This window comes from Schistocerca nitens, chromosome 1 (assembly GCF_023898315.1).
Source record: "Schistocerca nitens isolate TAMUIC-IGC-003100 chromosome 1, iqSchNite1.1, whole genome shotgun sequence".
In the NCBI taxonomy this organism is placed as follows: Eukaryota; Metazoa; Arthropoda; class Insecta; order Orthoptera; family Acrididae; genus Schistocerca; species Schistocerca nitens.
In genome coordinates, this window is record NC_064614.1 from 354,149,171 (window position 1) to 354,166,541 (window position 17,371).

The 17,371-nt window shown below is 39.6% G+C and overlaps 1 protein-coding gene across 1 annotated transcript in view; it reads left to right on the forward strand.

Annotated features, from left to right (window-relative positions):
* The first annotated feature begins 4,326 nt into the window (after positions 1-4,326).
* Positions 4,327-17,371, forward strand: part of LOC126247999 (protocadherin-like wing polarity protein stan) — a 368,259-nt gene continuing 355,214 nt past the window's right edge. Inside the window, exons 1-2 of the mRNA XM_049948622.1 lie at positions 4,327-5,634; positions 14,291-14,604. Coding sequence (XP_049804579.1) covers positions 4,327-5,634; positions 14,291-14,604 — 1,622 coding nt within the window. The remainder of the gene's footprint in view (positions 5,635-14,290; positions 14,605-17,371) is intronic.

A 17,371-nucleotide genomic window follows, 5' to 3' on the forward strand; every position in this document is an offset into this window, starting at 1 on the left:
CGTCCACTGTTCAAAGTGCCGTCAATGCGAACAAGAGGTGGCTGAAACGTGTAACCAATGGCACTCCATACCATCACGCCAGGTGACACGCCAGTATGGCGATGACGAATACACGCTTCCAATGTGCGTTCAGCGTGATGTCGCCAAACACGGATGCGATCATCATGATGCTGTAAACAGAACCCGGATTCATCCGAAAAAATGACGTTTTGCCATTCGTGCATCCAGGTTCGTCGTTGAGTACACCATCGCAGGCGCTCCTGTCTGTGATGCAGCGTCAAGGGTAACCGAAGCCGTGGTCTCCGAGCTAATAGTGCATGCTGCTGCAAACGTCGTCGAACTGTTCGTGCAGATGGTTGTTGTCTTGCAAACGTCCCCATCTGTTGACTCAGGGATCGAAACTTGGCTGCACGATCCGTTACAGCCATGGGGATAAGATGCCTGTCATCTCGACTACTAGTGATACGAGGCCGTTGGGATCCAGCACGGCGTTCCGTATTACCCTCCTGAACCCACCGATTCCATATTCTGCTAACAGTCATTAGATCTCGACCAACGAGAGGAGCAATATCGCGATACGATAAACCGCAATCGCGATAGGCTACAATCCGGCCTTTATCAAAGTTGGAAACGTGATGGTACGCATTTCTCCTTCTTACACGAGGCATCACAACAACGTTCCGCCAGGCAACGCCGGTCAACAGCTATTTGTGTATGAGAAATCGGTTGGAAACTTTCCTCATGTCAGCACGTTGTAGGTGTAGCCACCGGCGCCAACCTTGTGTGAATGCTCTGAAAAGCTAATTATTTGCATATCACAGCATTTTCTTCCTGTCGGTTAAATTTCGCGTCTGTAGCACGTCATCTTCGTGGTGTAGCAATTTTAATGGCCAGTAGTGTACTTTTCCGTCTCTTTCGCACTGTCTCCTTCTCTCTTGGCATAAAAAGCACGAATATGTCCATTTTTGGGAAAATTTTTAAAAATGCTGAGGAAGGTAGAATGAGGCAGCTGGTACCCCACTTTTCGGTTACTCTTAATAAACAGGAGCACACTCGCCTTATTTGTGCTGCAATAGGAGCATTTTTCTGCTGATTCCCTTCTTTTCCCTTCTACAACAGGGCATTTCACTCATAAGAAAAGAAATTAATGAGGCAGTAAAATTTTGATAGTTTACTTACAGTGAAACTGAAATAACGCAAGACTGATTTTACCCCTCAGGTCAAATTTTACACGCACAAGAATTTTGCATGTGCTTCAGTACTACAACATGGGGTTCCCAGAACCCTTCTAATGATAACGGAGACACTTTTCAGCATATTTATCCCTGCTACGTCACTTTACAAACTACATTTTCGCCTCTCACCGGATTTTACTTGTATTTTAAATGTATGAGCAGGATAACTTTGAAACTCTGTGTCTCGGAAAAGAATAAAGATAAAGAAACTTTTCAAAGCTTTTCGAGATCGGTATCTTAGTAATACGTCGTAAAAATTACAGCCATTTGCTGTGCGGAGCCGACTTGGAATCCGCGGCTCGATTTTGGTACCGAGAAACCACGTTTTTTGCTTGCCTCCATAAGCCCCTTAAGGCGCACCGCAGACCACATCTAATGCAAGAAGAACCAACCGATTTGCTCCATTTGCCTAAGATAGAGAAAGTGCGTAATATTGGAAATTTGGCCCTGTAGTGTAGGATAGCTACAGTAAGACGAGCCTTCTGCTGGGTATACAAATGGTCTCTAGCCGAAGGGATGTCTAAAACACTATCACCAGTAGAACCGTAGGTATGAGCCCCGGAAAAAGCCCGTTTTTATGCGCGGCGTTTTGAAACATTTTAGGCAGAGTAAGCTGTCGCATGCATACCAATTACCCAATTGTGACGTATGAAAATTTGTCCCGTACCAGAACTCGAACCCGGATTCGCTGCTTATAGCGAGAGGTGGCCTTAACAACTGCGGCTATCTGGGCACGCTTCTCGGGCCCGACCCAAACTTCCATCACCTCACAGTGCACAGACTACGACTGGACTGTGACACGTCTATACCCATTGCAGTTAATGTAGTGAAATTCGCATTTAGCGAAACTACCTCACCCATATCCTACTTATAAATATCATATAGTAGCTTTATAGTAATGCAGGTTCAAATTTACGGCATGTTGTTCATCAGTAGAAGCACCCCACAAGGAACATTACTAACAATTGCTACGTACGGCACTTGATGAAGAACACTTATAGCTATTAGGTGAAGCTGTTTTATCAGAACTATTTCTCACGGAGCGTGTTGATGGAGCCGAGTAGACTAGCATTTGAAAGGAACAGGGTTCAGAGGTCCGTCTAGTCATCTTGATTTGTGCATTCAAAAGTTTCTGTAAATCCCTTAAGATAAATGCTCGTATGGTCCCTCTGAGAAGTACGTAATTCTTTCCAGTCCGAGCATGTGCTCAGTCACTAATGACCTAGTCGTCGACGGGACGCTAAACCCAAACCCTCATTCCTACGTAACTATTTTGCAATGTTATTTTTCGAAGTATCATTCTTACATTTGTATTCACAGTTAAGTGTTGAAGCTGTCTCATTCCAGTGACGACTACCTATAAAACAGAAACATAGAAGATAGCTTAGTGTTTTATGATTAAAACCACAGTACTTTTCAGTGTTCTTCAGACTTAAGTCAGTAGCCGAGGAAATTCGTGGTCATACAACGCTTAGTCAACAGAGGTAGATAGCAGATAGGTAGCGAATGAACTGCGATGCCTGTAACCTTGTAGTGACACCGATGCACGGTACAGAGAGGTACCGGCTGTGGGGTCACAACAAAATACTCTCCGAAACGCGGAGATGCGTTTGTGAGTGTGTGCGTGTGTTTCTCTTTGGTATGTGTAGGGGGCGATGCTCGACGAGCTGAACGGCAAGGTTGAGTTGAAGGCCATTGATTTTTCGGGCGAGAGGAGTGGGGCTGGGCTTCGGTAGTAAATTGCAGTGGACTTGCGTACAACAACCTCTGAAGCGCTTCCTGGATGAGTGAAAATGAACTACTTTTTGAATGAAATGGGGTGAAAAAACATGTCATTTGAAGTCTAAGGACTTGTTTAAAGTGTAAGTGTGTGTCATATTCTGGAGCTGCTTGTCGTTACTGGAAATAGGCTGAAACAGTCGGACCATAGTCATACACCGAGTGTTTATTTCCTAACCTATAAGGAAATGTGTTGTGATGCATTTTTTAAATTCATTTTGTGTCGTAAAGAATGAATTGTAATGAGATGTTATGCACATATCGTCAGCTAATGATGCATCAGCCATCTGTTGAACTTTTATCGCCGAGTGCGTTGTTGCACTATTTTCAAAACATTGGTACAAAACATGACATGCGATTGTCAGTTTGACAGTTTGTAAAGTTAACAGTGACGCGTCGTATTTACGCTTTATTTTAGGAATGTGGCAGTGGATGTACAAGGCATTATTCTGGTAAAAATACATTTGCAACTAACGATATTTGTATGGCTTAGCTGCATGGACACGCTAGGCAATATATAGTATGCTTGATTCGCATCTATTCGCCAATAATGTTCTGGCGTAGATGTAAGTGAGTGACGAAAATATACTTTTCATGTTTTATGAGGGGATTTAGCAGTTTTTAGCTCGTGCTTCATTATAACTACATACTCTTTTCAAGTCATAAATTTAATGTTTTCATAAGACTTTGTGAGGATCATCTGCTAATGCGCTTTTGCTAAATATAATGTTTTACATTGTCATTGTACCATGTAAGAATAATGTTATTAGCTGCTGACAGATCGGTAACGGAGTAACGCGAAGAATATAACGAGAGTACAAGCAAGCGGGAGGTCGTTCTTTCACTCAGAACACAGTAGTTGCTCCGTTATTTGTTATATCAAGTGTAGCTACACCGATGCAGCTAATGTTTGTGAAAAATATTTAAGTTATTCCAAGTGTTCATCAAGTACATCAATGTGATGTGAGTGAGCAGCACTATATTAATAATGTGGATATGAGTGGTTGATTGTACTGTACTATCAGGTGTCTCCTGTGGATCATTATTATTATGTTTATACTCTTATGTGGTTGTGTTTTAGCAAATTTTACAGGAATATAGAATTTAAATGGGCAATTTTACAAGGTGTAAAGAAAGTTATATGTTAGTATAAGAAATTTACGGTTTTTATGTTATACTAACGTTTGTTTTGTTTTTATTTTCAGAAGCTATGGAATGAAATTTTATCACAGGCAAGCAGAACTCTGTTTATGGTTCTGCTTAAACGGGAGAGAATGTTTGGACTTGCACTTATGGATGAGATAGCTCCAGAATGCTTTCTAGAAAATCATCTTTATTTTCATCACTTTCATCATGCATAGCAATTGCAGTTGTAGTGATTGTGCTGAATTTCATTGGTTGTGGAAATGGGTACCTGATAATTGTATCAGAAGACGAACCACCTGGAAGTGTAATATTCAATGCAACATTACCAAGGCTTGGATCCAATCGCCATTACAAAATAAACACACACAAAAGTGCAAACTTTGTACATAGGCTACTGCATGTTGATCAAAGTACTGGAAGAGTATCCCTTCGAAGACATCTTGACTGTGATGGAATATATTATTCAAATTTATTCACTATCTACATTGACTCTTTTTCAAACCACACTCGTGGCGTTGATTACTATTCATTGCCATTAAGAGTATTTGTGAATGGAAAGAGGTGTCAACAACAGCATGATGAGACAGAGCAAGTGAATTATGACACTAGGATTCAATTAAAAATTTCTGAAGCTAAGAAATGGATTAGTGAAACATTTGCTTCGTATGCAATACCGGGCACAGAGGGCTGGAGACCAATCTGCTTGCGGAAAAGCCAGTTCATAAACAGCATAGCATCTTTTTTGCCATTGACAATCCACAAAATGTGTCGCATTCAGTATTTGGATTCAAGTGATCCACGTTTCTGTATTGAAAAGTCTGCTGGTGATTTGGTTTCCACTTGTGATCAGTGTATTGTTGAACCTCTCTGGAAGGTCACTGTGCGTCTAGAGTACAAGTGCAGTGCTGGTGGCCAACCACATGATCATAGGACTACCCGTGGTGTTGTTTCAGTTGCTGAGCATCGTTTGAAGATAGTGTATCATCATCAAGATTTAAATGACACAGATATTGCTCACAGAGTGAGACGTGAATTGAGAAACCAGTCTCCATATTTTGAACAGGCTTTGTACATTGCATCTGTAATGGAGGAAAAGCCTCCAGGAACAATGGTTATAACAGTTAAAGCAAGAGATCCTGAGAATTCACCAGTTAGTTACTCAATGGTTTCTCTTGTAGACTCACGATCACAGTCAATGTTTGCAGTTGACTCACGGTCTGGTATGGTGACAACTCTGACCAGTCTAGATCGAGAACTACTTGATGTTCACTATTTCCGTGTGACGGCAGTAGATGACTCTTTCCCACCTCGCAGTGGCACAACTACATTACAGATAAATGTTCTCGATGCCAATGATCATGCACCAGTGTTTGAGGCAAGTGAATACGACGCAGCTGTTCGAGAATCTGTGTCTGTAGGGTCAACTGTAATTACTGTGCGAGCCACAGACCTGGACATAGGAAGAAATGGCCAAGTGAGTTTATAATTTTTATGCAGTAGTAAGTAGGCTTATTTTATTTTAGATGACTGTAAGTAAAGGCGATTGTGGAACAGTATTGTGTACCAGTATTAGAGCTTCTTTGCTGTACTCTGCAGTTCATTTAATCAAGTAAGAACAGTAGGTTATTACTGCTTGTAAAAGTACGTCCTCCTGCCCAATAACAATCAGTTACCTCAGGTATACTAACTGTAGAGACTACAACTGCATGTTCTCCTTTAAGATACATATCTTGGTGACACCACTGAGTAATGTATGTAGGCATTTGTTCAGGGGCTTATGTAAAAGACTGTAAGACATCATACATATTCTTCTGTTCCCAGTGTCTCCCGTGCAAAGTACCAAATCACAGTGATTGTATAATATATCATTGTGTTAAATTTTCATACTTTGTTTAGTGTATATAAAACCAAAATAATTAACCAGTCCTATATCTGTGGCAAAGGCCTAGGTGCTTTTCAAACATCAAAGTACTAAACCCATTTCTACTGCTGGTTATGCTGGATTGTCGAGTGAGAGTCTGATGCTTGCTGCTGCCTACTGTCTCTATATTTTGTTTTGGAATGTAAGTTGCAGTGACAGACTGATCCATAGCATAGCCTGAGGTCCAGTTTAAAGGTGACAATTTGTTTGTGTGAATGTGAATACGAAATCTTATTTGTTGTGAAATACTGGTATATAGTGTAGAAGAGTGCCGAGGTTAAGCTGGAAGGTGAAATGATATTATTAAAGACTTCAGTTAATCTGAGCAATTCATTTCCATTTGCCTTTACAATGACTATTCTTGAAAATCTGCTTTTGTAGCCCATTACACTTTCTTTTTCTTGAATCAGCTTTATCAAGAGAATACCTTTTATCTAGCCCAGAGTTAGTTGCCTCCCCCACTTCTCCCCAAAAGATCCTTAAGGTAATTGCTTTGAAAGCTACTTTAAAAAGTGTATGGCTAATTTTCTTTTTCATTCTTCCACCTATCTGAGCTTGTGCTTGGTTGCTAACGATCTCGTCATTTACGGTTTAAATTTTTAGTGTGTCATTGGGAGCCATTTTCTATGCCTTTTTCATTTGGTTGCCTTAGATTTGCTTTTAGATTTTCTTTGTTTCTATTAACATGTTTCTCTAATGGTGTGTGTGTGCATTTGGAACATTTTTGGAAAATGTTGTTTTGCTGAAGATTTCCAGATCATGTTCACATATTTTCTTATGTAAGTGGGCTTTATGGGAGGTATGTAATTCCTCCAATCTGTCAAAGTCGGTATAACATATGAGGTGGCTTCCGATAAGGGAGCTGAGATGGTATGTGGTATTCCCCCCCCCCCCCCCCCCCCCCCCTAAATTTTGCTTGTGATGACAGATTGATCTGTGGCATAGTCCTAGATCTAGGTTAGGTTGGAAGGTGACAATTTTGTTGTCAGATGGCAAAGTCAATGAATGTGAAAGCGAAAAATCTTCTTGTGGTTACAAAACGACTGGTAGCAAATCTGAAAGTTTACACCCGTGTAATCTTGAAAAATGAAAAGGGGGAACCAGTAAGTAACTTTTACCCATTAGTATTTCATGCTGAAGATATAGTTTCTCATCAGGACTCTGGTACTTTCATGCAATAACAAGCATTGCACTTGGTATTGTTATTGGGATGATTCCTTCTGTTGACCACCCAACCACCCCACTTTTAAAATTGTGTGGGTTTATACTGCATACGGTGTTTCTTGTGTGGTTAGTGTCTGGAACTGCATCATTTTGAGACTTATGTCTTCGTTTTTATTTATAATTTAAATGATATTTTAAAATTATATAAATGTTGCATTCAAGGATTATACAGAACCTAACCATACAGATTATTGGATTTACTTCCTTTCTTATCTCCTTAGATCAGTTTACTCTCATTTGACTTTACAATGACTCCTGAAGAGAACTTACAATTTCATTAGATTACATGTACTGTTTATTCTCTCTACTCGTGGCACAGAGATCTTCACCTTAGTTAGATTCATTGTCCATAGATCATATTAACAATATACATTATTATGCAGACTGTATCAGGTGTACAAAAGATTGCATAGAGAATTAAAGAAAATATTATATCAAAATTTCTGTATGCTGGCCATTTGCAGATTTGCAATTGTTATGTATTTCTATTCAAGAATTCCTCCACGGTACAGGAGGAGTTGTTAAGGACAGACTGCTGCAATCTATGTTTGAAATGTCAGAAATTTTATTTTCGTGGGCAGACTGTTAGAAAATTTTTAGCAGTGTATGTCACTCTTTTCTGTGACGAAGTTAGTTCACTAGAGGGAAGTGCAGTTCATTTTTCCTTGTATTAATGTATTTATGAACACAAACTCTCAAACTCAAAAGTGGTGGTGACTTGAAAGTCATCTGCCCATTCTGTACGACTAACATTTCCAAATAAAAAAATATGTATTTATGTGATCCCCATGAAGATAATAGTCAGGAAAGAAAGAGGAAGATGTCAGTAGCAACAAAGTTAGTGCCCAGGTGCTCACAGGTGATAAAGGAATTAAAACTTAGGGTAACAAAGCAAAAATGGAAATGGAGAACTCCATTTAAGGACGTTTCAGAAGCGCTGACCCAGTTTAATTTCTACATCACTACAAAGATGAGCAGATACTATTGTTAGTGGCATTGAGAAACAGGTGAAATCATTTAAACTGAACAAGGCATATATCCAATTTAATCCTTATCAGATTATGTACAGAATTTGAGTTTGAGTCACTTCTCTTTTACCAATAATATAGCAGTTATTGCCAAAAGAAAACTGTGCCCAGTTGTTGAAAGAAAGCACAAGTGACACCTGTGAAGAGTAGTTAAAGTGATACACAAAATTACCATCCAGTATCGTTGGCACGTATGTGTTGCAGATTGTTACCAAGGTATCTCGAACAGGATGACTTCCTCTATCCCAACCACCATGGTTTCCGAAAACAACAGTCTTGCAAAACCCAACCCACAAATTTCTCACTAACAACATGAAAGCCATTGATCAAGGCAGTTGAGTAGATTGATTAGACTTTTGAAAACATTTGACATGGTACGACACTATTACTTATCAATGAAAATATGTTCATATAGGTTGTCAAACAAAATTTGTGACTTATTGAGGATTTGTTGGCAGAGGGGACAGCATGTTATGTGGGATAGAGTGTCAGTGACAGAAGTAGAAGTAATTTCAGGCATGCTGTAGAGGAGTGTTTTCTTCCTTTAAAATTAAGCAATGTAAGATTTAATGCTTCATGGAAAAAAATAAACAAAATAAAATCCCGTGGCTACAAACATCAGTGAGTCACAATTGCAGGCAATTTACTCACACAAATACCTGACTGTAACAATAGAGATATGAAATGATATGTTCACTTAGGCTCAGTCATAGGTAAAGCATTTCGCTGAATTTCGTTCATTGGTAGCATGTTGGAGAAGCACCAACATTCTAAAAAGGAGATTGCTTCCAAAACACTGGTGTGATGCATCACAGAATATTGTTCAAAGTGATCTGTACCAAAGAGGTTTAAGAGGGGTTATTGACGGTTTCCAAAAGAGGGCAACATGAATGGTCACAGAATGTTTTGGTTGACCAGAGACTGTAATGGAAATACTGAAAAAACCTGAAGCCACAGATGATTGTAGATAGATGTCAACACAAAATTTGTGAGTAATTTGGGAATATACAAGTTTCATTCAGTAAGTAATCCAACACTTTTTTTCCCCCTCAGAGCAGTGTAGTTTTACTCATAATTTAAATACACCATCCTGCTGCCCAATTCCCTTTGACTACGAAACCCTAGTTTTTAGTGTAGTGTTCATTCAGGTCTATGTCCTTTCACCATCTTGATACGAGATCCTGTATGCCGTCATTGTACCGCTTTATTCATGTGTCTTAGCCTCAGTATCTTCCCCACCATTACTGTTTTGCCTGGTGGACTCCTGTGGAACAATGGACTTCTGTGGAGTCCATTGTTCAATGGGCCAAAGAGATAGAAATCAGATGTGAGAGCTGTTCTGTAGGGTAAATGAAGAGGAGCAGTCCACCAAAATTTTGTGATTTCATCTTGGATGTGAAGATGTGCATGGCCTTGTAGCATCATGGAAAAGAGAAGTGCTTTCACATTTTTGCATCCATGAACACGCTAAAAACATTTCTTCAATTTCTTAAAGTTTCAAAATATTTGCATTGATGTTTGACCATGAGGGATGACAGTGCACAGAATAACCCCTTCAGAGTCCCAGAAGACTTTAGCCATAACTTTGCCAGCTAGAGTACTGTTTTGAACTTTACCTTCGAAGGAGACGTTGTGTGGTGGCACTCTGAATCTATTGTTTTGCTTCAGCCTGAAGGTGTTGAAGCAATGTTTCATTGTCTGCGATGATGTCTGACAAGAAATCACTACCTTATAACAAACAAGCAAACAATTCGTCACATATGCTCCTTCTTTCCTATTTATGGTTTTCATTTAGTTACCAAAGAACAAGTGTGTACAAGTGTGTAAGCTCTGCCAACAGAGATGTCATGCTGAGCATTGAGTTGCTTAATTGTTATTCATCAGTCCACCTCGAATAAGAGTGCCTGCGCATTGCAAGCATCACAGCTGAGTGCAGCCATCCTGCATCTCGGAAATCAGACAGATTTCTCTCCCCTTATTCTGTTGATGGCGGATGCTTTGCCCAGCCACTTACCACACTTTTATCCACTGCCCATTGTCCATAGATGTTCATTAAATGCCTTTGAATATTTGTGATGGTCTGGTTTTGTGTCAAGAGAAATTCAATAATTGCTGTTTGCTTGAAACAGACCTCAGTTACTGATACAATTTTGGAGATTGGTTACAGCACTGTCATATACGGGAAGTTACTAGAAATGTCATTAAAAAAATCAAAATTGGCCAAGAAAAATTCTATTGCTTTACTTCCTGAACACCCCTTGTACTTAATTCCATATGTTAAACCACTTCAGTCAATTCTGGCTCCAGGAAACAGGTATTAAGTTTTGGTCAGCATCAATTTGGTATTCTTTATGAGAACACACTTTCTGAGCCCTTGGAAGTACCATAACTGCAAAATATTGCAATGATTTTTTCACTGAACTCTTTAGGCAAGTTGTTTTATGGAAAGTATTATGAACAAACCAATGGTGTAGCAATGGGTTATCTTATGACCTGTAGTTTTAAACCTATGCAAGGAACCCTTGACCCAAACACACTAGAATCTCCCAAGTTCTAGCCAAAGTGTTTCTGTCAATATGGGAACAATGTTTGTTTGTGATCTGGACACATGGAACAAAAGAATGTGAAACAACCAAGCAAATCAGTTCTCACTGATCATCTCGTCTGTCAGAGCTGGAAAACACAGAGTGAAGTGTATTTCATGGAATAACAGTGTGGCTTCTGAAAGGCAAATGAGCACCAAAGGGCATAGCTGACACCAGGAGTTGAACTTGGCTGTAAATAACATTGTGACACCTACACTACTAAACAGTCTGATTGTAAACCAGGAGTGAGTATGCAAAATAACACAGCTTATAGCACTGATGACTTGGTTGGCTGTCAAAATGTTCAATAAATTGGAAACAACTACTGCGCTGAAGACATATTATTAATCTATTATGCCAAGAGAACCTGAGATATCTCACAATGCTTTGGTGTTTATGTCGACTACGACATAATTCTGCATGAGAATTTAATTATAAGTTTATTGTGATTTTTCTTCTTGGGCTGGTCATCAACAGACATCTATATTATGTTGATAATATGCATAGTAGTGTCTTTAGCTAGCTGATTCTAGGGGATTTTCATTGAATGTGTTTTCAATAACTTCCATTTATCACCTCATTCTTTCTTTTTGTTTTTGGAATTTGGCTTTGGGTTCTTGATAGTTTGGGCACCTTTTTTAAGATAAAAATAACAGATTTGGCATCAACCATAATATTTTGTCTGTATAAAAGCCCAGTATACAGTGGAGCCTTGCTTTACGAGCATCTCCCATAATATGCAATTTGCATAATGAGCAAAACAAATTGTAAAAAAAATGACTTGCTTAATGAACAATGTTTCACATAATGAGGGACGATGAGTTAGTGTGATGTCACCAGCTGTGGGAGAAAATTTCAACAACATGAACACCTTGCATTGTTCATTGTAGGCAGTGGCTTATTAACAAAGTCTTCAGTATGTACTGTAGTCTGAGTAAGCGGTCTATCTGCTATGATCTTAGTGCAGCTAGTGATCACACATTTTTCCAAACTTGTGTTCATACATTTTTATTTTTTTAAATTTTTTTTAGTGCAAATTTTAATAACCATCGCAGAAATGGCCCCAAAGACAAAGTCACAAGAAGATGACCATAAGAGAAAGAAAATGACCTTTGAAATGAAACGTAAAATTGTTGAAAAATGCGAACATGATGTGAGTGTTGCTTATTTAGCACACACATACAATTGATCTACATCAACTATTTGCATTATCCTCAAGAATAAGGACAAGATTAAGGAGATAGATGCATCAAAGGATACAAGAGTATCTAAATAATGGTTTGGTATTCTGGACAATGTTGAGAGGTTTCTCATTATATGGATAAATTGAAAGCAATTGCAAGGTGACACTATTAATGAGAACATCATCTGTGGGAAGGCGAGAATGATTTTCGCTGACCTTGTTAAGAAGACATGAGGATCATCAGCGGCTGAAGAAATTTTTAAGAGAAGCCGTGGGTGGTTCGAGAAGTTTAAGAAAAGAACCGGTATCTACTGCATTGTGAGGCACGCCGAAGCAGCCAGCTCCAACGTAAAGGCAGCAAAGAACTTCATCAGCAACTTCAAGATGCTCATAGGTTCTGAGGATTATCAGCTGCAATAGGTTTTTAATTGTGAGAAGACAGATCTATTATGGAAAAAGATGCCAAACCGTACCTTCATAACAGCAGAGGAGTGCATTGCCCGTCACAGGTAAATGAAATAACATCTCACACTGCTGTTCTGTGCCAATGCAAGTGCAAATCTGAAAATTAAACTACTGCTTCTTACCATTCAGAAACTCCGAGAGCCTTCAAGAAGTGTAAAGTCCCGAAGAGCAGATTAAATGTGATGTGGAGGTCAAATGACAAGGCTTTGGTGACAAGTGATCTTTTTTGTGATTAGTTCACTGAAGTGTGTGGTCCTTTGGTAAAAAAAATATTTGCTTGAGATGAATTTGCCACTTCATGTCTTTCTTCTTATGGACAATGCTCCTGCCAATTCGCCAGGCCTACAAGACTACCTCCTTGAAGAATTTCAATTCATAAAGATCCAGTTTCTTCCTCCCAACACCATTCCATTACTCCAGCCTATGGACCAGCAGATTATTTCTAACTTTAAAAAGCTCTTCACTATTACATCCTTCGAGCATTGCTTTAAGTTGACTGAAGCTACCAATCTCATTCTTGGAGAGTTATGGAAATATCACTTCAACATCGTTGCCTGCATCAAGATGGCGGAAAAGGCATGGGAAGGGGTTACCAAGAGAACTCTCACTTCTGCTTGGAAGAATTTTCGCCAGTTTGCGTTGTTGAATATGACTCTGAGACATTTGAGTCAGCTGTGGAGCCTGTGATTGATGAAAGTGTGGCTTTGGCAAAGAGCTTGGGACTGGAAGTGGATAACAATGATATTGATGAGCTTATGGAAGTTCACACCCAATAAATGACCACCGAAGAGCTTATGGAGTAGTTTTTTTCTCAGCAGGAAGTAGTGGAGAGGAGTTCTTCAGAGGAGGAGGAGGAGGAAGTGATAGAATCGGCGGTAACAGCAAGCAGCAATCTTTTGGTGCAATAAGAGAAATGCTGGAGGTATTGGAATCGGTAGCACTGTACATTGAAAATCACCACCCCAATAAAGCATTACAAATTTATTTGACAATAATGCTGTGTCACATTTTTGCCAAGTGTTGAAGTGTCTGCAGAAACAAACGACTATAGGAAAGATTCATAATAAAAAATAATTAGTTAGTATTGTGAATAATAAAGTACATAATATGATTGTAATAGAGGGAAACATTCCACATAGGAAAAATGTATCTAAAAACAAAGATGATGTGACTTACCAAATGAAAGTGCTGGCAGGTCGACAGACACACAAACAAACACAAACATACACACAAAATTCTAGCTTTCGCAACCAATGGTTGCTTCGTCAGGAAAGAGGGAAGGAGAGGGAAAGATGAAAGGATGTGGGTTTTAAGGGAGAGGGTAAGGAGTCATTCCAATCCCGGGAGCGGAAAGAGGTAAGTCTTTCCACTCCCGGGATTGGAATGACTCCTTACCCTCTCCCTTAAAACCCACATCCTTTCATCTTTCCCTCTCCTTCCCTCTTTCCTAAAGTACATAATACTGTATATATAATTTTCTTTGAATAAATGGCATGAATAAGATAAAACATTTGGACTTTTTCTGCATGGAATGTGTTATTGTATTTTACTTTAATTTATATGGGATAAATTGTTTTGCTTAATGAGTGTTTCACATTATGAGTAATATTCTGGAACGAATTATGCTCACTATGCAGGGTTCCACTGTATTAATTGATATAGACATTTCCACTCTATTATCATTTTCATTCCTTTAAAATAAAAGTGGTTTTATTATCTTACAGGTTGAATATTCCATCGTGAGACAAGATAGTGGTGGCACAGAAGAAGAAACTGATGTCTTTCGGATAGATCCAAAGTCTGGCATAGTGACAACACGTTCCGTATTAGATAGAGAACGCTCAGAAGTATACACATTAACTGTTATGGCCACTGATCAGGGCCTTCCTGTAAGTGAGCGAAGATCTTCTACATCAATGGTAGTCATCAGAGTGCTTGATGACAATGATAACTATCCGCAGTTTACAGAAAGAACTTACAGTGTACAAGTGCCTGAGAACATCAATTGGACAGTTAATCCTGTGATAGCAACTATTAAGTAAGTAAATTTATTTTTAAAAAAGAAATTAACGTAATGTATAGTCTTGGGAAGTTGATTATGTGCATTGATGCATGACACAATGAAACTTATTCATGTGCAGCGTGTATACTTGCCATTTAAAAAGTTTTGCAGTTTGGCTTTATTCTCAGATTCTTACAGATTACACTACTAATTTTGGGTTGAGATAAACAAATATGACAATGAAAATTTTTTATTAGCTCTAGTTTCCACAAGGTGGAAGCATTACATATTAATGGATTGAGAGAATTACATATGAATGGATTGAGAGAAAAGGATACATTTTAATTACATACATGCTAACAACAATGAAAGTGCATTTGATTTTTTTTTTTAACTGGTAATTACGTGCTAAGAGTTTTAAATTGCTGGAAAAATACTTCGCAGATGAGAATCATCTGGTGGCGTATTGAATTTGTCGTCTTTTAGCTTGCCTCTTGTAATGGAGTTGCGCAGAATTCCTTCACAAAGACTAACAGTAATCCGCAAGCATTACTTCATTCCAACAGTCCTGATATCTTTGTTCCATAACAGATATGTCCTGATGGAATCTCTCACCATGTTCATCACTAACAGCTCCACAACTAGGAGGGAAAAAGTCTAGGTTGGAGTGGAGAAAATGGATCTTAAGGGACATGTTGCATCCGAGGTTACGGTATTTTTATAGGAGCACTGTCACCAAATGCTCTTTTGTTGCCAAAAATCCATGAACAACATCCTTGAGTGCTTCCCAAGCTTCCTTTTCTTTCCCCTCCAAAACTTGATCAAATGCAGGATCCTTTACAAGTTCTCTTATTTGTGGTCCGACAAAAATGCCTTCCTTAACTTTTGCATCACTTAATTTTGAAAATTTCTCTCTTATGTACTTAAAGGCCTGTTCTTCTCGGTTCATAGCTTTGACAAAGTTTTTCATCAAACCAGCTTGATATGCCGGGGGTGGAAGAAGAACATCTTTTGGGTCCACAAGAGGCTTGGCAACGGCATTTTTCTCACTAGGGTGAAGATTTCTTGCAGGCCAGTCTTCTTTAATATAATGCAATTTCGTATCTCAACTGTCCCAGTTACATAAGAAGCAGCAACGCTTTGTGTAACCCAGTTGCATTCCTAAGAGCATGGCAATGACTTTTAGATCACCACAGATTTTCCATTTGTGTTCATGATATTTAATTGAGTCCAAGAGAGCTGTCATATTTGCATATGTCTCCTTCATGTGAACAGCATGACCAACAGGAATAGATGAAAGAAGGTTCCCGTTGTGAAGTAACACAGCTTTCAAACTAAGCTTGGAGAAGTCTATGAATAGCCTCCATTCAGTTGGATCATGGTTCAGATTCAAAGATCTCATCAAGCCTTTAATGTTGCAGCAAATAACAAGATTATTTTCTTCTCAAAAGAGGGAAACAGTTTCGTGTGACGTTCTATGTACTGTGAGAGTCGCACATCACTTTGGAGAAGATTCCATTGCTGTATTCGAGATCCAAGAATTTCTGCATTCTCCTTTGACATATCAAGGTCTCTAATGAGATCACTCAATTCCGCTTGACTCAGTCTGTGCAGTTTATCATCTTTTCCCTCAAAATCAGGGTCATGGGATATGGAAGGCTTGCTTGATTCTTCTTGTTCCACACTGTCTTCATTTTCTACTTCAAACACATAATTTTCGGGTGGAGTAGGAACTGGTAAACTATCCGAATGTGGAATGGGTCGAATAGCAGATGGAAGATTCGGGTACTGAACTGTTCTTCTTTTCTTCATAGACAATCCTGCCTTTATAGGTGGAGTCAGGCAGAAATAGCAGTCATCTGTAAGGTTTGTAGGCTCCCGCCAAGTCATAGGCCTAGCGAAAGCCATAGATCATTTCTTCTTTTTCAGCCATTCTCACAGTGTAACTAAACATGTGTTGCAACATATACACTGCTGGCCACCGTAAATGCAACACCCTGAAGGAAGCATCCGAATCGAGTGAAATTTACACCATGAGTTTGCAGCGATGAGATATGCAACTGATTAGAATTTCAGCGCAGACGCACATCACGCGCGCCTGTGGCGCCACCTCATAGCGCCATTTAAGGCTTGGCGATTTCGACGAGTGTACGTTCGGCATGTGTGTTTACCTTGTGGTTGTTTCACAAGATGATCAGTTATGCCTCGTAGACAACAGCGAACATCTTTTGATCAAGTATCCGAGTTCGACAGAGGAAGGATAGTGGCTTACCGAGATTGTGGATTATCATACAGAGAAATCGCTAGTCGTGTTGGACAAAACCAAACAACTGTAATGCGGATATGTGACCGTTGGATGCAGGAGGGTACGACGGACCGACGTGGTCGATCGCATTCACCTCGGTGCACCACTGCACGTGCTGATAGGCAAATTGTGCGCATGGCAGTGACGGATCGCTCAGTGACATCCTGAACCATAGCACAGCACATTGCGTCTATAACGCATCATCCAGTGTCTGCGCGTACCATTCGACGCCGTTTACAGCAGAGTGGTCTGTCCGCAAGACGTCCATTGCTTTGTCTACCATTGACGCAGAACCACAGACATCTCCGTCGCCAATGGTGTGATGACAGACGGATGTGGACGGCAGAATGGAATGACGTTGTCTTTACTGACGAGGCTCGCTTCTGTCTGCAGCACCGCAATGGTCGGATTCGAGTGTGGAGACACCATGGAGAGAGGATGCTGGACAGCTGCATTATGCACCGCCACACTGGTCTTGCACCGGGTATTATGGTATGG